The sequence below is a fragment of the Quercus robur genome, chromosome 12 (genome assembly GCF_932294415.1).
Source record: "Quercus robur chromosome 12, dhQueRobu3.1, whole genome shotgun sequence".
NCBI classification, from domain to species: Eukaryota; Viridiplantae; Streptophyta; class Magnoliopsida; order Fagales; family Fagaceae; genus Quercus; species Quercus robur.
This window is the reverse complement of record NC_065545.1, coordinates 5,519,678-5,544,088: the sequence shown is the minus strand read 5'-3', so window position 1 is coordinate 5,544,088 and position 24,411 is coordinate 5,519,678. Positions and strand designations below refer to the sequence as shown.

General features: G+C 35.4%; 2 protein-coding genes, 1 long non-coding RNA gene and 1 other non-coding gene across 5 annotated transcripts; 3 read left to right on the top strand and 1 right to left on the bottom strand.

Annotated features, from left to right (window-relative positions):
* Window positions 1-45: 45 nt before the first annotated feature.
* On the bottom strand, window positions 46-3,361 carry LOC126709619 (uncharacterized). Of its 2 annotated transcripts, none has more exons than XM_050409926.1 (4): window positions 3,025-3,361; window positions 1,100-1,205; window positions 804-851; window positions 46-389 (listed from the first exon to the last, which is right to left on the bottom strand). In XM_050409926.1, the coding sequence occupies exons 1-3, from the start codon at window positions 3,222-3,224 to the stop codon at window positions 837-839; spliced, it is 321 nt and encodes a 106-aa protein (XP_050265883.1). In that variant the 5' UTR covers window positions 3,225-3,361; the 3' UTR covers window positions 46-389; window positions 804-836. The 2 variants fall into 2 exon arrangements, with proteins under 2 accessions (XP_050265883.1, XP_050265882.1); XM_050409925.1 differs by having other exon boundaries at window positions 46-429; window positions 3,025-3,358.
* A 7,263-nt stretch (window positions 3,362-10,624) lies between these two features.
* On the top strand, window positions 10,625-13,292 carry LOC126709757 (uncharacterized). Its single transcript, XR_007649475.1, has 3 exons — window positions 10,625-10,842; window positions 11,982-12,048; window positions 12,968-13,292. It is a non-coding gene; the product is annotated as an uncharacterized LOC126709757 (long non-coding RNA).
* A 1,544-nt stretch (window positions 13,293-14,836) lies between these two features.
* Window positions 14,837-18,837, top strand: LOC126709913 (rRNA 2'-O-methyltransferase fibrillarin 2-like). Its single transcript, XM_050410281.1, has 6 exons — window positions 14,837-15,260; window positions 15,464-15,559; window positions 15,691-15,768; window positions 15,854-16,033; window positions 18,023-18,091; window positions 18,459-18,837. Exons 1-6 carry the CDS (start codon window positions 14,922-14,924, stop codon window positions 18,633-18,635), a joined length of 939 nt encoding a protein of 312 aa, XP_050266238.1. The 5' UTR covers window positions 14,837-14,921; the 3' UTR covers window positions 18,636-18,837.
* Window positions 16,429-16,493, top strand: LOC126710651 (small nucleolar RNA snoR60). The gene has a single exon (XR_007649711.1). It is a non-coding gene; the product is annotated as a small nucleolar RNA snoR60 (small nucleolar RNA).
* Window positions 18,838-24,411: the final 5,574 nt, after the last annotated feature.

Here is a 24,411-nt window from a genome sequence, read left to right as displayed (position 1 = left end):
AGTGTACCATAATGCAAATGGACATAATTATGTACAAAACTCTCCTTGAACATAAAATTATTTAGAATAAAAAATTACTTCAACAATATATATAACGGACTAAGTCACCAAGCACAACACAACTCTTCCACTTCAGCAATTTTCAACAACATACAGCTGAAGGAAGTACACAAACTAAATTGGCTAAGAACTTCCTGCACAAAGATAACATTAACAGGGATAAAAACACTAAAAGCCTAGGTGAAATCTTACAGAACAAACACAAACATAAAATTGCATTCAAGCTTATTATGGTGCTTTTTACATCATTATTAAAACAAATGTAAACTTTCCCATAATCATTAGCTCTGGAGTCATTGAGTGTCACTGTCAGCTCCCCAAGAAAGAAACTGGCAATAGAGAGGATACAGTTTAATCTGATCATAAACACTGCAAAGGAGAAAACAAATGCAGTAATTGAAGGGAACTAATGTCTTGAACTATAAAGCAAAATTTCATCTCTTCCCACTGTGCATACAAGTAACTAACTGAAATTATTAATTTCCATGCAATTGTAAAGCTCAATTAAATTTCAGAAAACTTGCTTGCACCAGCATACTAAAAAGAAATAGTATCTGATGTGCTAAAAACAAAACGTTGGCCCAGTATAATAACATGTCAACAAATGCAACTCTATTCAACAGGAACAATGCATGTAAAGAAAACAAAACTTCATTGAACTTCAAGAAAGGTCCATGTCATCTTGGAATAATTTGAAGTGAAAGGTTAACTAGATTTACTAGGCAGCATATTCATCAACTTACATGGACAGTTTACTTGAAGAAAAAGGCTTCGCCTCAAGTCATTTGCCACTGCATCCAACAACAACAAACAAACAGAAGGTCAAACTTGTATATTATTTGTGATTTCAAATAAACTGCACACTGATCTAAGAATCAACAAAGATTCAGTACAGAACAATAGCAATATAAAGAGGCCTGGATATTCTCATCAAATGGACTGGAACCCCATAACAGTAAATGATATATAGAAGGTATTAGATGAGCAACATATGTTAGAACAAACAAGCAGGAAAAATCAGCATCTTAAAAAGTAAAACCTTTAGAACTGGTTCGCCTTTGTTAGAATTTGCAGATTGCTTTGCCATTCCCTGCATCTGTGCACGCGCAGCTCTTCCTGCTGCAGACTTTTCAAATTGCTCTTGCCTGAAAATATGACCACCACATAAAATTTCGATTGATATATTAAAGAAAACATTCAATAACAATCTGAATTCACTTAAAAGAGAACCTGAATTTGTTTGCCATGCTATTTTCTGAGTAAGATTAAATAAGCCAAAAGCTACCTATCTAAGAGCTAGCCCTACCAAATGCCACCTGATATAATATGCCTCACCTTGTACAGACATGCATGCATTTAGTTCAATGTGTATGCATGTCCTTTCCACATGTTAACAATAATTCTAGCACTCAATAATACTAAAATTTATAATTGCAATAATAACAAGGTGCATAATGTTATAATCTTGGTTCCAAGTACTCAGAACCCTGCTGGTATGTATTCTGTGATTCTAGAGAATTGCTTATACCAAAAATTATAACTGAATAAATTTTTTTGAAAAAAGTGAAGAGAATGGATTAGTCGAATTGGAATACTTTGATCATCATAGCCTTTTCACATGTAGAATGTACATTCTTGTAACATGGTCTGTTGTGGAAGGTTGTGCACCACATTACATCTGACATATACCAAATGTTCAAGTATTAAATAAGATATAATATTTTCACTTATGAAGTCTCAATTAGATACCATAAAGACTTATCAACCAATGGCAGTAGAACTCTCCAAATCCTAGTTAGTCAAAAGGAAGAAGGCAGTAAAGATGCTGAAGGTTATGGGGCTAGATATTGATATTTCAAGGGTGAACATCAACCATGTAGCAGAAGCAGATCATTGACTGGGTTTGAGATTTCACATGACTCTTGCTAGTTGCATCAAATTTGTGAACTTTGAAAATTATAAGTTATAGAATTTCAAGATTTAATTTCCTAAAACATACACCTATTGAAGTATAACCACCATTTAGAGTTTAGATATACAATGAAGCTGTGATTATCCTAGTAAACAAATAAACTTCTCTACTTTGTGGCTTTCAAATGTGCTTCAGGGTGATGTAAAATTGAATACATTGACACCATTTTACCATCACCAAGACTAGTGGGTGCGAGTAGTATGACAAACAATGCCAAGATATACAAAATATTTGGGTCCTTTTAGAAATAACATATATGAATCCAAATTTATGTAATTTTGACAGAAAATATAAATTTTATTGCAGTGATTACAGTTAAGAGTCTCTCATTATTTACTACAGTATACATCTAGGATATGTGTCATATAGAGTTCCAGTTTGATTATGTTGATAAGTAAATAGCTACGAATTCATAAACTAGATTTGGTTGGGGCTTTCTTTGGGGAATCATAAATTTATAATTTGCCCCACCCCATAAAACTGTAATTTATATTTTATCTTTGGGGTTATCAATGGTTTTGAGACTCATTCGGCACATTTGTAACTTACTAATCCAAAACCAAAAGAAAACAACCATTACTCTGTATTTCATTGTTTTCATTTTGTCATCCTATGTGACTATTTTATATACAATGGTGTAACTACCAAACAAAAATGAAACTTGCCCAACCTTTTTCACAACTTGTTAAGGTGTCAAGTCGTGACATCACTCTCACATTTTATTATAGGTTTAGCTTGTGTACAGTATATCAGTTCACTTGACACGTTAGGATGCAGAAATGCGTGTCTAATCATAAATAACTTTGTGTCCTATAATTATTGCCGAAGAAAACATGTGTAATTAATTTCTGAAACCGAAGATAGTAATTGAATGGTGATGATCATGATGAGATAAAATAATTAAACAAATCAAACAAAGAAGCAAAAGGGTACAATTTTTTTTTGTTTGGTTTGTTTTATTAAAAGCATGAAGAAGAAATGAAATTGATTACCTTTTCTGGGCAGCTTGGGCGGCTTTAGCTCGAGCTTCTTCAGATGCCAATCTTTCTGCTTCCTTTCTCTGTTGTTTCTTGTTGTTGCCTCCTCCGACGAAGCCTTCCTTTCTCTGTGGTTGATTGTTGTTGACTCCGACGAAGCGTTCACTTCTCGGTTGCTTCTTATTGCCTCCGTCGAAGCAAGCAAAGCAACCCATGTCTCTAATGTCTTTTCTCTTTCTTTCTCCTCCAACCCAATTACCACTATTTCACCAGTTTTGTTATGCAATTTGTTTTCGAGGCTTTTGACTTTGCTAAATTTTTTTTTGATAATTCTCTTCTAATTTTTTTTTTTTTTTTTTTTGATAAGTGATAATTCTCTTCTATTTCACGACACACGGTTTGTTTGTTTCATCAAACAATTTAATTAAAAAAAAACGACACACGGTTTGGTCGTATTAAGACTTTATATTATAGGCTTGTTTGTTGATTGAACTTTGAGGTGCAAATCACAGTCAGCCACGTTACAACTAAGGGCTAATCTCGTCTTTCTACTGTCTACATTAAAATGTCTTTAGCCGTATCTGAAATGACGCGGTCCTAAAGTGAATTTGAAAAAAAAAAAAAAAAAAAAATCATGATTGCATTTTTTTTTTTTTGAGAATGAAATAATAATAATAATTAATCTTTAAAGTGATTGTTTTTAGTGATTATATATTCCTAGTCATACGAAATATATAAATACTTGCATTCTAGGTATTCAAATTGTCGGGTATTATATTTTCAAGAATCTAGATATTGGATGTAACGTAGATTCTCCTGGTACCAAATTTATATCATTAGTTGGTTTTTTTTTTTGGTAAACTGGAATTGTATTAAAACTAACAAGGCAAAGAACAATCAGGACAGAGCCTGTTACACCATCTACCACTACGGTCAGCCTCAACAGAGGATAATAAGCTTACAGGAGGAGCAGAAAATAAAATAAAGTCTAAAGACTGAGAATGGCCAGAATTTGCTAACCAATCTGCGCATATATTCGCCTCGCGATAGACATGATTTATACGGACTTGGGGAATCTGCAGAATCAGCTGTTTGCAGTCTTCAAAAATGGGCGATATCACTGAATTTCTATGGGAAGGGCTGTTCAAAGCATCCACCAATGCCTTAGCATCAATCTCAACAATAATAGCAGAAAAATTCCGTTGAAGACATAGCATCAAGCCATCCCGCAGCGCCCAGACTTCAGCCGTGAAGCTGTCAGCACTTCCCAATTTTCTAGCAAAACCAACCACCCAATTACCCAAACTATCTCTGATCACTCCTCCTCCTGCTGCTGATCCTAAAGGAGCATTCCAAGATCCATCCGTATTGAGTTTCAGCCATCCCTGCTCCGGTTTCTCCCACCTAATACGTTTAATCACCATCCGCTTATGACGTCTAGGTTGGGCTGCACACAAGAAGAATTCCGAAGCTAGCAGAGCAATAGTCTTGCCTAGATTTGGATTATTCCCCCTGTTTGTAAAAACACATTGGTTTCGCTGCTTCCACACCAACCATATAATAAAAGAAAATAGAACATTCCAAGGGATGCCCACAGAATTTTGGTTTGATTTGAGTCTACAATTAGAGGTTAACCAATCTCTGATGTCTTGGGAGAAAAAATTGGAGTATAAACATTGAGATCCCAACTGGTACCAAATAGGTCTCACCAAATTGCAATCTCGGAGAGCATGAAGGATCGACTCAGCCTCTATATGACACAGCGGACAGTCAGGAACAATCAGGACAGAGCCTGTTACACCATCTACCACTACGGTCAGCCTCAACAGAGTATAATCATTAGTTGGTTTCTCATGCAAATATAAGAGAAAGTTTAATGTAATATGATTTTTTTTTTTGTCTAAATATAAAATTGATAATAATGGTATTTCTTAATAATAGACATTTATTATGATTGTGTTTGTATGTTTATATCTGGGTTTTTTGTTTTTGGTTCAGGCAAAGTGCAGGACGTTTTTGGAGCTGTTGGAAGTTTTGTTTAATCATAGTTCATGTTATCATGTTGCGCTTTTTGCTAATGTGGCGTGGTGTTTGTGGCAGTTCCGTAACAGGTTGAGAGAGCGCCAGTCAGTGTGGTCGTTGCATGAACTGGGTGAGCAAGCTCGGGGCTTAGTTGATGAGTTTTGGGAAGTTAATCCTCAAGTGCAGAGTGCGCCAGTGCGTCAGTCCATGGTGCGTTGGTCTCCTCCCCCTCAGGATCATTACAAAGTGAACTTCAACGCAACTTTCTTTGCAAAAACCGAGTCAGCAGGTGTTGGTGTAGTTGTTCGTAACTGTGATGGGCAGATTATTGGAACTTTGCGGTCGAATATTGGCTCGGTTCAATCTGTTGAAATGGCTGAAGCTTTGGCAGCTCGTAGGGCAATGAGGTTTGCTGCAGAGTTGTGTGTGTTTCAAGTGATTATTGAAGGTGATTGTAGTCGGGTTATTGCTACTTTGAAAGGCCTTGGTCGCTGTCGTACTTTGTTTGGTCACATTATTGATGAATCTAAGCAAATTGGAGGAATGTTGAGGAGCTTTTTGTTTTAGCATGTTCGGCGTGAGGGGATATGTTAGCTCATTGTTTAGCTAAAAAAGTAGTTTTATTTGCCGATACTGATGTATGGGTAGTGTAGGGATGAAATTCCTAAAATCAACAAATGGGCTTGCGGACCCACACAAGGCCCAACCATGACCCAACGGGGAATAAGGACCCGAGCTACTTCCAGCCCAACCCTGTTGAGCCCGGTTTGATCCAAAAGACGTCTGAGGAGGAATGCCTCCTCGGACACGCAAACATGGGCCCAATATGCGTCCCCTACACAGTGAAGAATCCATTCAGGTGAACGTGGGTAGGAAGGCGAGCCTCATCCAGCAGGAAAGAAGAAAATGTAAGGAATCAGGGGGAAGCCACAACTGCCGCATTAAATGCAAGAAAGCTACTTTTTCAGCTGCATTAATGTGGAGAAGACAGGTGAACAGTATTACGTTGGCCAGTGCAACTCATAGAAAGACAAAGAAGATGTCCGATGGGATAGGCACTCAAGTGAAGGTCCAGATGGCTAACAAGTGTAAGGTTCTTATCAATTCAAGGAGGCTATATAAGAAAAGGAGATCCCCTTGAAGAGGGGATCGGAGAATTAAGAAAGAAGAGAGAAAAAAGGGTAAAAGAACTCTTGAGTCTGTAGACAAAGCAAGAGGTGCACGTATACGTCTCCTCGGGCCGATATCTTATCAAACGTAAGTGGAATATTCTCACGTTCAACGTATTGCATGGCGTACATCTAACTGACGTTCACTCCGTCTAATCCTAGTTCTGTAACCCACTCTCTACAAATTCATTGTCTGGGGACTTTTGGGCCAGAACCACTAGCTTGCTAGGCCTGGGCCCCAAAAACCCGTCCCTACAGGTAGAATCTCTGCTTGAGGATGTGGAAGATGTTTTCCATTCGGATTTGCCTTGAACTTGTGGTGTATTTTTTAGTTTTGGGTTTTCTTAATAATATTTCGCTTACCTTTGTCTTAAAAAAAAATATTGTAATATATAAATAAGATATGATGTGCCAAAATTTCAATGTAGATAGAGTACAATTTCTAATAAAAGTTTTAGAATATTATTAAATCAAATTAGAAAATATATAATAAAACAAGCCCTTTGAGGTTTGGGCTAATGCTAGTTAGGTCCAAGACATTTCAGAACTTACCAACTTAGTTCTTAATCACCATGAGAGAAAGGGGAAGAATGACTAATGAGTAATGGTTTATGGACAAGTTGGTCAGTTTTAAAATGCTTTGTACTTGGCTAGCATTAGCCTTACCTTAAGGGTGTTACTATATTTTACCCAATGAAATAATATCAATGTGTAAAGTTGTGAGGCTTCGAGATTTGAACGTAGGTTTATATACTATTAGTATTATTACCAATAGATAGCTTATGCAATGCACGTGAAAGTTTAATGTATATGATTTTTTTTTCTTTTATTTTTCTATCAAAATATAAATTTTGATCATTATGGTAATTATTAATATAAATATATTATAATTGTGTTTATATATTGTGGGCGTCAGAAAGTCAATAAAATAAACACCAACTAGTCTAAGAACGGTTTAATCCTTAGGTAACTGACTTGCACAATTCATTTATCACAAGAACAGGATGGAAACTCCACAATAGGAAACTTAAACAACTGATTTTGCAAAGCAAGATTACAAGAATGAGAAGACAAGTAATACAATTTCTTTCCTGAGGTACAAAGATTTAACAAGAAAAGAAAATTCCTATCTTTCTCACTATCTCTCTCTCTTCTCTAGGCCTTTTTTCCTGATATTTCTCAACCCCCTTCTTGTGGTAGCCTTCACCCCCTTTATAAGCATTTTTTCTTTCCTTATCTTACCAGCTAGCCTGCCCCCAGCTTGATTTTTTTGGAGATAATTGTCATATCCTACCTTGGTTCTCCCCCCCCTTTTTTATCATAAAACATGACTTTTGGGAGTTGTTTATACTGTTCAGGTTGTCCTATGTGCATTTAATGTGGAAGAGATTAGGTAGAGAACCTCTCATTAATGCGGAGGTGATGACCTCTGTGATTCTTTTCCTTTCAAGAGGTTTTCCGAGGTAGTCTTTGTAGGAGTGTTACCCTGGCCAGGAAAAAAAGGGTGGGGTCAATCTCCCATGGTACTTCTTTTTTTCACTGGAATCACTCGTGCTTATGATCTCGGAAAAGCATCTCAAGGTTGGTGGCATGCTCGGGACTCTGCGGTAATAGTCCTGGGAGATTTCCCTTTACTACTTATTGAAATGGGCTTGGCCTATTTCTTCAAGCATGATTTTTTGAGCATCTGGGCTTCGGCCTTGAATTAAGCTCACCCCCCTCCCCCCCCCAATATATGGTATATGAAATTATATATTCTGACATTATGCATTTATTATGATAATATTTGCTTTTTCTTTTTCTTTTTTAAGAATCATAAATGAACTATTACATTATGTTTGTTTCGACACTAAATTTTTCTACAAAATGAGTCATTTAAAAAAAAATCTATAACATTATTTCATTTTCCTATATTTAGTAATGGTAGCAACCTTAATGTGTTGAAAAACAATCTCCTAAATTTCCCTTACTTAGCTTTCTATGAGAGAGTGAGTTTCAGTTAGCTTAATTGGTAAAGTTTCTGATGGTTGAATAAAAGATCTAGGATTTAATCTTCGCTTTCACTAGAAATCGATTGGTACCTTGGTCTGATGATAAAAAGACTATTATCAAGAGCAAACATCATAGGTTGAAACTCTCTTTTAAAAAAAAAACTTGCTATAAGATGGAGTTGTTTTCAAAAAAAAAAAAATTAATGAAAAACAATTTCTAAAAAATGAGCCATAAACTAGCCCTCAAAATTTTGAATAACTTTTTTTTTTTTCTTTTTTTTTGAACAAAAGAAATTTTGTATAACTTACTACACCCAACTTGCCATTTTTTTAGCTCATCAAAGATTGGACCATCAAAATTAGCATTATGCTTGTCTGGGCTTGGAGGCTTCCATTTTGCATATGTTGGCCGATGACTAGTACTCATTGTTGATCTATCTTTTACTCCTTTGGTATTTATAGAACCTTTCAGTCACTATCCTACTGATTTCTCCAATGTGTAAAATTCGTTCTTCTATTTGTAAGTTGTCTTGTGATTATGTTGTATTTGGAGTTATACATTTTACCCTTTAAAGAAATATAATACGCTAATGGAGGGTTTATATATATATGGGTTGGGTTCACGTTATACCTAATATAATTCTAAGTAATGTTACACCAACCAATAATTTGTTATAGAATTTATATTTTGAAAATCATACCGTTGAAATACATATTCTATATGTTCTTAACATTCATGCGAATTTTCATGTCAATTGGATGTTATTTACCATTTGATCCATAAACTCGTATTTTATGTATTATTTTAAACTTCAAAAACTTGAATTCAAACAATTGATTGATGACATAACTATTAATATTTGATCACCTTGAAATTTTGTAAGCATAGAGAATATACTAAAATAATGTAATCTAATGGTGGATTTGTCAAAATTCGCATCCAATTAAAAAATATTAAGTGGTGTAACATTATTTAAAGTTACACCAGGTGTAACTTGAACTCAACTCTCTCTCTCTCTCTCTCTATATATATATATATATATATATATATATCATTTTACTTGACATCATTTTAGTGTGTATATATATATATATATATACACACACACACTAAAATGATGTCAAGTAAAATGATGAAACCTTACCTTTTTTTAGAATAAAAAATTATGAGAACTTAATAATTTATGTAATATAATATTATGAGTAGGATTGAATACGGGTTGGGTCAAGTCAAGTTTAGGCCTGATTACAACCTAACTCGATGGAGATGACTTGAAATTCCTTTTACCCAAACTTGAAATTTTGGGTCACGTAGGGTTTCTGGCGGGTGAATTGGATCTCGGCTCAGGTCTCCATCTCTCTCTCCTTTTTTTTAATAAACAATTTTTTTTCTCTCAAAATCCAGTTTTATGAAGATAAATGGTTCATTATGTTTTATTTTATTCTTGAATATAGTTGGCATATCATGTTTCTTTCCTTAGGCATCTATTTTGGAAATTTGAATCTTAAAAACCAATTTGGAAAATTTAGGGTTTTAATGAGTGGTTGATTAGGGTTTTAATGAGTGGTTGAAAAATGTCTAAATAAAAATGCACTGAAAGAAAATGTAAAAAAAATAAAATAAAATAAAACGTTAGAACGTTTCTTCTTTTGTTTTTAGAAACTTTTTTTTTTTTTGAGAAAGTTTTTTTTAGAAACTTAAAACGTAAGCATAAGAGAGAATAATATACATAATTATGATCATAGCCTTACATATTACATAAGCATAAAAGAGAATAATATACAAGAAGCATGTTTAATAGTAAAAAATAAAATTCCCTAAGAAAATATAGTAACAAAATTTAATGCAATGAGACTTAGATAATACCATAATATGTTCAAATAAAAATAAATAAGTAACCGACCATGTCTGCTATGCTAATATATTACCAAATTAGGAGGGCATTCACTCATAAGTTAAAACAATTTTTTTTTTCTTCTTTTATTTTTATTTTATTTTTTCTTTTCCTTTAAAAATTTTTGGAGAGGAGCTTCCTCAGTTTGGGATGGAGATTTTGTTGGTTCAAAATATCCCTATACCTCTAGGTTTATGGCTTGTTTGGAAGTTTAGAGTGGGAGGAGAGTAGAGAGGTGTAACACCCCAACCTAATTGCATAATTAATTTTATGGGTTTATATGCATGTCATTATCTTAATTACTTTTAAGTGTATGAAACTTTGATATTGTGATATTATAGAACATATATGCCCTTTTAATGTGATGGATATAACTTTATAAAGGTAAGGATATATATATATATATATGTGTGTGTGTGTAAAGTGATATTATTTTTTGTAGAAAAGTGTGAATGCAAAGAAAAAAAAAAGTGTGAATGCAAAAAAAAAAAAAAAAAAAAAAAAAGTTGAAAAGTGGGTGTGATATTTTCATCTCTAGCATCTCACGTACCCCACCCCTAAAGTCAAATTCCCTTATCTTCTTTGCTGCACCAGAAAACACTCCTTGCTCATCTTCCTTTACTTTTCCTTTTCTTCTTCCTTTGCTGTACCCGGCAGCACCTCTCTTTTACCCTCTCACCAAAAATCATAGACAACTCTCTTTAAGAAGAAATTAAGAGCTTAACACTAAGGTTTCATCTTCAAATTTTGGGATAAGTAATCAAAACTTCCTTTGTTTATTTCCACTTCTTTATCCTCTATCTTGATTTTAGAGGCTGAACTATGATTCTGTTTTAGTGATTTAAAAGTTTGATGATATTGTGATCAATTGAATGCTTATTAACATGTTTTAATATGTATACTATAGGTATAAAAATACCCAAATGAAATTAAGGCCTATTGTTATTTGTTGATGATTTTGTAAGAGTATGTACTGAAGCTGTCACTGTGACAGATTTGAGGTTTACAACAAGAAAAATATGTATTAAATCATATTTTGTGAATTAGGATGCTAGGAGTAATTTTTATGAATTCTAAGACACATATGGTTGTTATAGAAGTGGTCTCACAGCATTTGGATGAACACAAAAATAATAGTATGTACTATAGGTATAAAAATACCCAAATGAAATTAAGGCCTATTGTTATTTGTTGATGATTTTGTAAGAGTATGTACTGAAGCTGTCACTGTGACAGATTTGAGGTTTACAACAAGAAAAATATGTATTAAATCATATTTTGTGAATTAGGATGTTAGGAGTAATTTTTATGAATTCTAAGACACATATGGTTGTTATAGAAGTGGTCTCACAGCATTTGGATGAACACAAAAATAATAGTTTAATTTGTAAGTTGCAAGAAATTCTGTCAGGACAGATTTGAGTATACTGTCTTGTGTGATTTTTAGTAAATCATGGGTTTATGCTTTGACTCCGAAATTTTTATGGTTTATACTGGAAATACAGGAGAGTAGTTCTCTAAAATTTCATGACAATTGGGGGTGTGTGGACAGCCCATTTGTATTTTACAAATGGAGCATACGCTGCTGTAATGAGCAGTGAACAACATATGCTACACCTGACTTTGTGGATTTAATTCTCAAGTTAGGATAAATTTTTTGTGCTATAATTTAATATGTTCATCCTTTGGTATGTTTGGAGCATATTTAAATTTTATGAATTGGTTTCTCTAAGGTTTGGATGCATAATGTGTTTGATGATTGTATCATATGCTTTGGGGAACTTTATGTGATGAGAATTAAGATTTTCTTGAGTTTGAGAGTTAGATTGTGATTGAGGTATAAGTTTATATATTAGGAAGAGTTTGTCTGTAATAAGTTTTGGTTTTTCATTTAGGTGGCGAGAACGAGAACACGGACACTTGAGCTCCTCTTGTACAATCTCTCGCGCCTTCTGTTTTCAGGTAAGGAATTTGTGATGTGTGCTTTTAATAAGTATAAAGATTATTTCGAAAACTATTATGCATTAAAACTTTTTGATTAGAGATATTACATATAAGCATGATTTAAGTAAAGTATATGTTCGTGAGTTGTTCAATCTTATGTATATGATAATTTTAGCATATTAATGCTAGTACCTATATCACAAACATAATATTAGGAATTAAGTAGATATGCTACTATTATGAAATAATTATGTAAAAGCATAGTTATCAGAAAAAATATAGCGTTCGGGTTATTCCATTGTTATGTTCTAAACTCAGCCAGTAGGAGTTAATTATTGGCTTTCCATGGAAAATGTTATCTGTTTAGCCATTTAAAGTAGAGGAAATGGGGTTGCCCGTAACTCTAATCTGAATAAGGCCTTCTCCCTAATGTGTACGAACGGCGGAGAGGAGTAAAACCTTGAGGAAATGTGCCATCAGGCCTCTCAAAGAGGACAATATCATGCACACGAGGTCACCTAAATGTGATGAGGCCTTCTCTGTATAGACTTATCAAATGTGGACTAACCAATATGTTATGAATAGTTATATTATGTTATTGATCATGAGAAAATGATTTTGTTTAAATGCATTATGAAAAATTAAAAGCTCTCATGTAAAGAAGTTTATGATGAAACATTTATAGTCCTTTTTAAGATAAGGTTACAGAATTATATTTATGTTCCTTATTATGTCCTTTTATTATTATATGAAAGGAAAATTAAATATTTTTCTCTGAAAGTTCATAAGTTATTTTAAGAGTAGTATGAATAGTATGAAGGCTATTTTATCAAAGCTGGCATATCCATAAACTATTTGATTTACATGCATTCTTATTAAAGGCCCATGGAGCTTTAAAACCTTATTGGGTTTCGCAACTCACCCTATTATATTTCAGTGCACAGGTTCTTCCTAGAAGCAGCGAGAGTATTAGAGGTGGCAAGGATTCTGTGTTTTCTCGTTTGTTAGAATGTAGAGTTTTGTTGCATAGCAGTTAGCTCTTTGTTGTATAGAAGGAATCAAGATGTACTTGATCCTTTAAGCACAGATGTAATTCGGTACCTTAGTTTGTTTTGAACCCCAGTTGTATGTCTTTGGGGTTAGATTTGTAATAAGAGTTTTGCTAAACATTTAGCTATGTAATATTTACATGAATACCTTAAGTTTTAGCCAAGTGGTATTTTTCCAAGTTCGAAGGAAATGAAATTTCAGGGTTGCCATCATTTTTGTATGTATTGGCTTTTATGCAAGAAAATAAGTAGGAATTCAAGAAACAATTCTTGATAAGTACCTTCAGTTTAGGTTGGTTCGTGTTACTATTGAGGTAAACTTGATATTAACATGCCGGTCATGCTCTAAACTCTGAAGTACAAGTTTGGGTCGTGACAGTTGTGGTATCAGAGCATAGGTTATGATTTTATAGACTTTTAGATAGATGTAAGTGTTGTTAGAACTCAAAAAGGGTAGCTTGGGTAGATTAGTAAAGGCATATCTCTTCGGAGACATTTGAATTTTGTTTTGTGAATTTTGTTGTACTCTATGTTTGTATAATTGCATGCCTAATTTACCGCACATACATGTTGAGTTTAAATTATAATGTTCATGATTATGAATATGTTAATAATAAAAAATGGTATCCTAGAATGTATGATGTCGTTTCTTAATAAGATGCAAGTTTCATATATAAGTAATGTGTGCAACCAAGTGTTGGAGGAGATTGCCCAAAGGGCAGCTAATATCCATCCTCCAGCTAGAGTTAGCCAAGGTTCTACCCAAGAGGCTTTTCTAAAGCAAATGCCTCCTTCTTTTAGTGGGACTACAAATGGTCATTTTAGGTGGGACTGAAAAGATTTTTCTTAACTCTCTTTAGGTGTTCAAACTTGAAACACTCTACTACACTAGAATTCGTTTATATATCAAATGGTCATTTTATATATAGAAATACAAAAAAAAAGAACAATGGATGCAATATAGAAATACAAATAATATTTTAATTAAAAAAAAAAAGTCTTTGAACACGTGCAATGCAATAGAGAAATACAAATAAATTTTTAATCATAAAGACAGAGCCTCTAAACACGCGCATTCAAAGACTAGTTTTTAACTTATTATTATTATTATTATTTTTAAACGAAGATCGAATTGTTTGACATGTACGAAAAATGCATTAAAAAGCAACAATTATGAGCATTTAAAAATTAATTCTAGACCCCAAAATAATAAGAAGGAAATAAATACATAAAACTCCCCCACGGGTTTGAGCATTATGAGAGGCCGTTTGGTATGACATTTTAAGCAACACTCTTCAATTTTTAAACAATATTATATATATTTTTACACATTTTTTCACCTATATATTTCCAAAAAATACAAATAACGTTACTAGAACAACGTTACCAAACGAGAGTGTGCTTATTTTTTATTTATTTTCGTGTTTTACACTATAAAGAAGTTATACTTTTTTTTTTTTCTCTCTGAGTGGCTTGGACCGTGTGGTGCTCCTGTTTGTCTATCTGCCCATATTTACTCTTTGTTTTTGTTTTTTTTCTTAATCAATATGTTTCTATCTTCACTGTCTCAAAAAAAAAAAAAAAAAAAAAAAAAATTTCCGAATGGCAAAGGAGAGTTTGGGAATTATATGGGTTGGGTTTGTAGTGGGCCTTTCCGACAGATGTGGATCCCGACAGGATTGGTAATGGGCTTATTAAAAAAGCCGAAATAAAAACCCTCAAACCCTTGATAAACCCTTTGGGCGTGCTCAGAAACAGTGTACCACTAACTTGCTCTACAAGTCTTGATAAACCCTAGCCAGCCGGAGCAAGTGTATCACTCTCTCTCTCTGCTTCTTAGCGATGAGGCCTCCTCTTAGTCGTGGTGGTGGCGGTTTTAGGGGCAGGAATGATGGAGGGAGAGGAGGAAGAGGTAGAGGTGGAGGTGGAGGTCGCGGAGGAAGAGGCGGCCGAGGTGGTGGTGGTGGAGGAAGAGGTTTTGGTGGTGGTAGAGGAAGAGGCCGTGGTGGTGGTGGAAGAGGAGGGGGTAGAACTGGAGTTCAAGGTGGAAATAAGGCTGTGATTTTGGCTCATAGACATGAAGGAGTTTTTTACATGAAGGTTAAAGGAGACGATGTTCTTCTTACTAAGAACATGGTTCCTGGTCAATCTGTCTACAACGAGAAAAGAGTTAATTCGCAGGTTTATTTTTTATCATTCTTTGTTTACTCTTCTAAAGTATTTTGCTAATTATCTATTTAGCTGCTGTTACGTACTACTAGGTTTTGTTTGCTAATTGAAAGTGTTTTCTGTATATAAAGAAGCACAATGATTTCTTGCCGAGCATTAATTTATTTTTTTGTGTACAAAGATGGTAATTGTTTATTAAATATAAATATATCCAGAATGAAGATGGAACAAAAGTTGAATACAGGGTTTGGAACCCATTCCGTTCAAAGCTGTCTGCCGCCATTCTTGGTGGTGTTGATGACATAGGGATGGTGAGTTTTAGCCTAAATTTCTTAATTTCATTTCATTTTTTGTCTTCATATTTTTTTTTTTTTTTTAGATTTTAAAATCTGTCCATAATCAAACTCTTTTCAATGTTTGTATTTTAATATGTAAAATGAAGAAACCTGGTGCTAAGGTTCTCTACCTTGGGGCTGCTTCTGGAACCAGTGTCTCTCATGTGTCTGACATTGTTGGCCCTGTAAGTAGTCTATATGAAAACATAGCCTTTACATGCTTGTTTTAATTAATGGAGTTACTTAAAAATTGATGCTCTTTGCTTGTAGACTGGAGTGGTTTATGCAGTCGAGTTTTCTCATAGAAGTGGTAGAGATTTGATTAACATGGCAAAGAAGCGCACGAATGTTATCCCAATCATTGAAGATGCTAGACATCCTTCTAAGTACCGAATGCTGGTACTTGGCATGGTGGATGTGATATTTTCTGATGTTGCTCAGCCCGATCAGGTCTCTTCTTCATACTTCAAACTTAAATGTGTTATAGAAGGAAGGTTTACAGTGGCACAAGAGTCTTTCTTTTAGTCTGTTTTTCCTCCTTGTTTCTGCCTCAGGTCCTTACTGCTATCACTGACTACTACTTTAGTTTCTTGATGTGATCCTGCCCTTTTGGTGTCTTTTGAGAAAAATATGCCTTATCATTTTTAAAATTGTATAAGTTTGTTTTCTGAAGAAGGATTTTACTCAATACTACTAACTTTTGAATGAGGCTTTGAAGATCAAATTTAAATGTATATTAGTAATACTTTATTTTTTTCATTCCCAGTTAAATTAAATAAGCATTCAAGAAATCTAAGCTGACTGTACACTAAATTTTTCTAAATTTGTATCTTGTTTAGATCATGGTGCATGTGATGAATACTCGGTTTCCCCTTCAAGACATTATGGGGGAGCCCAAGTTTCTGATGCTCTTATAAAGTCATTTGTCACTTTAATGTTCTTACTCTTGTAAAGTCATTTTTCACTTGGTACAATTACTGGGGGAGCCCAAGTTTCTCATGCTCTTATAAAGTCATTTGTCACTTTAATGTTCTTACTCTTGTAAAGTCATTTTTCGCTTGGTACAATTACTTAGGTGCAGTACGTTAGATTTTCCAATTAAATTCAAACATATGGTTGCATTGACCAATAAAATACAAACAATGTTATCTTTTTCGGCGACAATTATATTTAATCAATCTATATATTTGAATTTAATTGGGGTTTATGTACTACACCTAAGGAACTACACTAAGTCATCTTACCAAAGTAAACTTGCTTTGCCTATAAACTCCTAACTTAAATCTTACCTTCTTCTATCTCTAGTAAGAGCAAGGTGGAGGGTCGTATTATAAGTTCAAAATCCACCTACTGCCTGTGTAATTATTAAGAAAAAATAAAAGTGAGTTTTTTTTTTTTTTTTTTCCCATATTCTTGGTGTCGATTTCCAGGATCTTAAAATATTTTTAATTTATTCTTTACTTCTCATTTGTCATGGTGAAAAGCTGAGAGGATTGTTTAGAAATTAGTTGTGATATATGTTTGTTCTTTTCTTTGTTTGTGAGTACTGTTTTTATTTTGTGAATCTTTTTAAGACAGGAATAATGAGTATATTCATTGATGACCACTGTTTTTTGGTGTTACACAGTTTTTACTGGTTAATTGTAGCTTTTTGAGTTGGTTAGATTATATAATTTCAATGTTGTATCAAGCAGCTGTAGACATTTGACAAATTATTAGGATTTACTGTTTGTGTTACCTTTTTTTTAACATATTACTTCTGTGGTTCTTTTCTCACTCTTTAAAATTTTGAAATTTTGGGTTGCCCTAGGTATATCTTCAATTTTTGTAGGTACATAGTTTGTTTCATCGTGACTCATGATCATCTCACTGCCATTACTCAAATGTTCATGTACAGTCATCGGCTGGAACATTCAGTCCTTGATTTGTGGAGAATTGTAGCTATTGAGAAAGGAATTTATTAAGCTTGTTCCTTCTTCATGTACATGATATTCCAATGTAAAACCTTTTGATTGGTTGATTTTCTTGACCTGATTCTTACCACACCACCCCCCCCCCCCCCCTTTTTCTTGCTTTCTTTTATCCCCTTGAGAATAAACTCAACTCATAAGCTCTTACCTCCCCCATATGGGCAAGTTATTGAAATTCCTGGTCATTGGTGTGCATTTTGTTTGGTCAGTTTTGTCAAATTTTCAATGCCATTCATGAGATCTTAGGTTTTGCAAGCGAGGAATTGGTGTGACAAGAACACAAGAATATACCCTTGCTCTCAGAAATCAAATGTGATTGGAGTCATCTTGACTACTCATTTGTAAAAGGGGAGCTTATAGAAGACAGGAAGGAGGATTAAATGGCCCAATTTCTTTGTAGGAATGGTTTTTGGCTACTAATATTCTTTGATTTATCTGAATTTTGTTTGCTTTGTCCATGATTTTGCAGACAAGGATTTTAGCACTGAATGCTTCTTATTTCTTGAAAGCTGGTGGTTGGTTCGTTATTTCTATCAAGGTTAGTACATATGTTTAATTGTTTAATGTTTCTTTCTAAATATATATCATTATCCTCTAACATTAGATCTGAAAATTTTATTGAAGTTCTTACTTGTGTAATGATTAGCAGGAACAATAACAGTTTTCCCCCCTCTAATATACTGTATAAAGTCTCCCTTTATTTCAGCTTAAACTATCTTTTGATAAGTTGTTTTCCATTTTTCTAGTGTTTGGTGTTATTGATTATCTACTTACACTAAACTTTGCAAATCTTGTGGTAACCTAATCAGCTGGAGCCCCACTCTCATAGCCAAAAATCGTATACTTTGCATATTCAATATTAATGTGCTACTATTTTTCATGTTAAAGAATCTTGTATATTTCAGGCCAATTGCATTGATTCTACGGTACCTGCTGAGACCGTTTTTGCTATGGAAAAGGATAAGCTAAAGGAGAATCAGCTCAAGCCATTTGAGAGCATTACTCTTGAACCTTATGAGCGATACCATGCTTGTTTTATTGGTCAATACCGTGCCCCAAAAAGATCAAAAACTACTTCCTAAGGATGTGGTGCCTCCTATTGCCTTGTTATAGGTTCTTGATTGTCTTCCATTCTTGCAAGGAAAGATACAGTTTAGATTTTTGTTATAACTCAATACTTTTTTTGTTAGGTTTTACAATCCTCTAGTGGATTTGCTTTCTCGGTTACTATTTTGAATTGGAACTCGTTTTATGTTAAACCCTTCTAATTGTTTTGTGCTTTAATCCTTTATCTCAAGGAGAATGTTTCATCTAATGTGTGCATTGCTCTTTGAAGATTAGATTTTGAAATGAGCCTATATAGATCTTCAAGATTTGCTAGTTATTTTTTCCTAACTAAAAGTCGATTTAGCTGTATCTTACTCTAGTATTGGATTTTTCTAGCTTTGGTTTCATGTCTTAATAAGTGTATATAGTCTACAGATAATTATTATCCATCACCTCTGCCTCTTTGCTAATTCCAACCAAACGCTGTAGCATATGAAAGAGCTGATAGAGATAGAATGGTAGTTTGATTCGATTATAAAGAACGTCGAAAACATTGCTACATAGATTCTATCTCTTTTAGGAGTGAAAATAGAGAAGGAAGGGGGTTTATTATAGTTTCTGTAAGCATGTAAAAACAGGGTCATTAGGTTCATTGCCTCCTTATGATGATTGATGAATTGTAGCTGGTGTATGGTTTACCTTTTGAGTAATAATTCTTTATCATGTGCTCTCAATCTTTTATATTAACTAGATTAATTCAAAATAGTTTTTAATTTTTTTAATTTTTTTTTTTTAAGTATCAGTTAAAATTATCTCACCTGAAATAGCAAGGATATCATATCAGCAAATTCTTGATATCTAAATTTTGTGTCCGTTTGGCTAGCTTATTTTTTGCCAATTTATTTTACTATTCAGCTTATTTTTCCTATTATTCATGGGTCCCATTGCACTTTTTGATACTATTCATGGATCTCATTGTACTCTTTCAACTAACATTTACCTTTACCTACAGTACTTTCAGCAAATAAATTTTTGTTTCAGCAAAATAAGTGGATCCTAAACAGGCCCTTCATGTGAAAAATAAACTTGTGAAAAATATCAAGAATTGTATAAATTTTCCTGTACATATTTGCTTTATTATATATATATATATATATTTTAAAAGTGATATCTCTGCTGTGATTAGTTTTCTTAGCTGAGATCTAAAATTATATCGTAAAATATGTTAAAATTATAATATATTGATGTAAGGACACGATTTGTAACGAACCGTAACAATGTTGGGTTCGCACGTAAAAAGGCCCAAACAACATCATTTGTAGAGCATGGGTTTGAAAGGCTAGGCCTTGGTCACCAGGCAGTGGGTTTTTCGTGATATCCATACATGGTTAAGTCGTCTTCGCCCTAGGAGTCTTTCTCCTGGAGGCGGGCTGGGAGGTTCTGGTTTTTTGCCATCTTTCCCAGCCCCTGCTATGAATTGCTTACTTTTCCTTTTATACTAGCCTGTGTTTTTTATCCTTCGTCCACGTGTAGAATCGATATTCCAAGACTGATACTTATCCCATCAGCCCATACCCAGAGTGGTTGGGGGTGGTTGTAAAAGCTGGAGAGTATGGCTCTGTCACGTGCAGAGTATTGAATGGCAGTAAGGGCAGCTTTCCCTGATCGTTACACTTTCCAGCATACCCCTTTCTATTGGCACAGATATTTTAGATTTTTTCCCAAGTTGTTTCTATACCATTTTTGCCCTTTCTTCTTGTGAGATCTCGGACATGTCGAGGACTGAATCGTCCTCGGCTGTGTCCCAAGGCTATTTCGTACTTGTATTGCCGAGCCTGGGCCATCACCTTCCTCGGCTTGGGCCTTTAGACCCCAACGAATAAATGGGCCTGGCCCACGAATTATTGGGCCCCACAATAGCCCCTCAAAACTCTGCTGTCCAACCTCTTGGTTGGAGAGGAGGGTTTTGGTAATACCAAACCTTTATTATAGCTAGTTTAACTCAGCCCCTTATTAATGTTGGCGTCTCTTCATCTGCCCAGGAAATGTACCGGTCTACGAGACATTCCTCTGAATTCATTCACGACGCGTTCATGCCGTTTGGCTATCCAAAACGTGCCTTTAATAGTTTCTCTTTATAAGACCATTCAAATTTAATGGTTATTGATGGTGTGGGGAAGTGGAGCGGGCATATTCTCGTTTACAAATTTTCTTGGAGATTTGAACATATTAAATACCTTTCGTTTCGCCCCTCATATAAAAAGAAAAAGCAAGAGGTTATTTTCTCCTGTACATGAACCCTTTTAATCCCCCTGAAATCTGAAACCCTTAGACTCCTCTAGAGTCTACTTTTACCCGCTGGTTATACTTTAATTTGTAATTCGTTCAAAGTAGGAGCAAGTAATGAAGGAGCCATTCCCTTCCCAGAAATTCCATGTTCTTATGAAGCTAAAGATGGCTCGGTCAGGGCAGGGATGGCAAAGACTCAAGATACTTCTCACCCTCCTTTCAGCCAAAATCCGAAGCAGGGGCTCGTCGCGTCAAGCTTTTGGCGTGACTGAGCTGGGGTCACCCACTATTAGTACCAGCCGCTCTCTTACGAGAATAGCTAACATGGTACCAGCATGTTAGGAGTCAGGACTGATGCAGGGACAAAGCATCCCTGCTTCTTCCTCTCTTCCTCCACTGGTGCCTCCTTTTGCCTCTTTTTCTTCTTCTTTCCACCGCCAGATCCATCCTGGCGCTTTTCCTTCTTCCTCTTCTTCTCCTCCTTCTTTCTCTTCATCTCCTCCATCTTCTTCTGAAGAAGGTCCTCCTCTCAATATGGGCGCTACTGGGGCAAAGTTTGGAAGGATTTCGGAGACGAGTTTAAGAAGACATTTGACCGTTTATTTGTTATATTGTTGTTGTTTTCCTTTTATTATTTTTGTAATCCACTTTCTGTGTAGGCTTGTTTAAGCCCTTCTTTGTACGTTGTAATACCTCTTTATATTAATAAAAGTTGTTATTGCTTTATTTCACACATTCTATCTCTTTATTTCTGAAATGGTTACGCCGTGAATACACATACTATCTTGTGAATTCTTTTTATTTTTACACTTTGACCGATGTCTAAGACCGAAATCCTAGTTAATAAAAAGATCTTACTCTGTGTTTATAGACACTATCCGAATTAATACTGCTGAATCGAATTAGTGATACTTAGGGTTGAAACCCTTATTAAGAAGAAAAAGAAAGGAACATTATGGTGAGCTTATTGAGGCGGCCTGGCACAATACCGCCGACCTTAGAGCACAATACTTAGGGCCGAAATCTCTTATCAAAGAAAAAGGTGCTATTATGAACTTACGAGTGCTGTTCGGCACAATAATACAGACTTGAACTAATGACACTTAGGGTCAAAATTCTTGCTAAGGAAAAGATATTATCGTGACTTTAATAGAATTGTTTGGCATAACAATGCCGACCTGCGAAAACAACACTTACCCCAAAATAGCCGAGATGACAACTGAATGCTCGGTGCGGTGTGGAAGTAATCATCCGAAGACATACAACCCACAAAATGAACAGCCCCTCCAGGTTGCTAAGTAGTACGGCGTTTCACCATCTTCTTAACAACTTTAATAGATTTAACCTTTTATGGTATTTGAGCCGAGGATTGAGTAACTTAGAATTTTTATTAAGTAGCCGACCTTACGAAACTCAGTTTTTCTTCCAAAACTCAGTTTTTCATCTAAGTAGTTGGTTTCCCCATAGGTTTGAGTCCGAGGACCATACAATACCTTGGTTCTGTCCAAAACTCAGTTTTTCATCTAAGTAGTTGGTTTCCCCATAGGTTTGAGTCCGAGGACCATACAATACCTTGGTTCTGTCCAAAACTCAGTTTTCTCATCTAAGTAGTTGGTTTCCCCATAGGTTTGAGTCCGAGGACCATACAATACCTTGGTTTTGTCCAAAACTCAGTTTTCTCATCTAAGTAGTTGGTTTCCCCATAGGTTTGAGTCCGAGGACCATACAATACCTTGGTTCTGTCCAAAACTCAGTTTTCTCATCTAGGTAGTTGGTTTCCCCATAGGTTTGAGTCCGAGGACCATACAATACCTTGGTTTTGTCCAAAACTCAGTTTTCTCATCTAAGTAGTTGGTTTCCCCATAGGTTTGAGTTCGAGGACCATACAATACCTTGGTTCTGTCCAAAAACTCAGTTTTCTCATCTAAGTAGTTGGTTTCCCCATAGGTTTGAGTCCGAGGACCATACAATACCTTGGTTCTGTCCAAAACTCAGTTTTCTCATCTAGGTAGTTGGTTTCCATAGGTTTGAGTCCGAGGACCATACAATACCTTGGTTCTGTCCAAAACTCAGTTTTCTCATCTAAGTAGTTGGTTTCCCAATAGGTTTGAGTCCGAGGACCATACAATACCTTGGTTCTGTCCAAAACTCAGTTTTCTCATCTAAGTAGTTGGTTTCCCCATAGGTTTGAGTCCGAGGACCATACAATACCTTGGTTCTGTCCAAAACTCAGTTTTCTCATCTAGGTAGTTGGTTTCCCCATAGGTTTAAGTCCGAGGACCATACAATACCTTGGTTTTGTCCAAAACTCAGTTTTCTCATCTAAGTAGTTGGTTTCCCCATAGGTTTGAGTCCGAGGACCATACAATACCTTGGTTCTGCCCAAAACTCAGTTTTCTCATCTAAGTAGTTGGTTTCCCCATAGGTTTGAGTCCGAGGACCATACAATACCTTGGTTCTGTCCAAAACTCAGTTTTTGGCGTGGGACCTTGGCTTTAAGGGAATTAGCCCCTCGGCCAAGCCCCTAGAACCATCCATGCGATTGACGCTACCAAGCATAGCCCCTAGTCAAGAATCATAGCCCCTAGCGGAACTTTACACTAGAACTCTATAACCAGCTGTCAGAAATGACAAGGGAACTCTCTCGACCTACCGCCTATGCCAACACACAAGCCTCCCCACAGACGGCGCCAATTGTAAGGACACGATTTGTAACGAACCGTAACAATGTTGGGTTCGCACGTAAAAAGGCCCAAACAACATCATTTGTAGAGCATGGGTTTGAAAGGCTAGGCCTTAGTCACCAGGCAGTGGGTTTTTCGTGATATCCATACATGGTTAAGTCGTCTTCGCCCTAGGAGTCTTTCTCCTGGAGGCAGGCTGGGAGGTTCTGGTTTTTGACCATCTTTCCCAGCCCCTGCTATGAATTGCTTACTTTTCATTTTATACTAGCCTGTGTTTTTTATCCTTCGTCCACGTGTAAGATCGATATTCCAAGACTGATACTTGTCCCATCAGCCCATACCCAGAGTGGTTGGGGGTGGTTGTAAAAGCTGGAGAGTATGGCTCTGTCAGGTGCAGAGTATTGAATGGCAGTAAGGGCAGCTTTCCCTGGTCGTTACACTTTCCAGCATACCCCTTTCTATTGGCACAGATATTTTAGATTTTTTCCCAAGTTGTTTCTATACCATTTTTGCCCTTTCTTCTTGTGAGATCTCGGACATGCCGAGGACTGAATCATCCTCGACTGTGTCCCAAGGCTATTTCGTACTTGTATTGCCGAGCCTGGGCCATCACCTTCCTCGGCTTGGGCCTTTGGACCCTAACAAATAAATGGGCCTGGCCCACGAATTATTGGGCCCCACAATTGATATATTGGTTACATCAAAATTTCATAATGATATCTTGGATCTCTGATGAGGCCAAAATGATCAAGAATTTAGTTATTTATTAAAATCCTTAATTAGATTTACAAACTTGAAACTTTTTTCATAAATTAAATGCAATACTTTTTGTCTTTGT

What these genes read in the sequence shown, in the direction of transcription:
- LOC126709619 (XM_050409926.1), bottom strand. Translation starts at nt 3,224, where the DNA reads ATGGGTTGCTTTGCTTGCTTCGACGGAGGCAATAAGAAGCAACCGAGA. An exon ending in GCCCAAGCTGCCCAGAAAAG is followed by an intron (nt 1,206 to 3,024) that starts GTAATCAATTTC and finishes TCATATTTTCAG; the next exon opens with GCAAGAGCAATTTGAAAAGT.
- LOC126709913 (XM_050410281.1), top strand. Translation starts at nt 14,922, where the DNA reads ATGAGGCCTCCTCTTAGTCGTGGTGGTGGCGGTTTTAGGGGCAGGAAT. An exon ending in GTGTTGATGACATAGGGATG is followed by an intron (nt 15,560 to 15,690) that starts GTGAGTTTTAGC and finishes TGTAAAATGAAG; the next exon opens with AAACCTGGTGCTAAGGTTCT. An exon ending in TGTCTGACATTGTTGGCCCT is followed by an intron (nt 15,769 to 15,853) that starts GTAAGTAGTCTA and finishes CTTTGCTTGTAG; the next exon opens with ACTGGAGTGGTTTATGCAGT.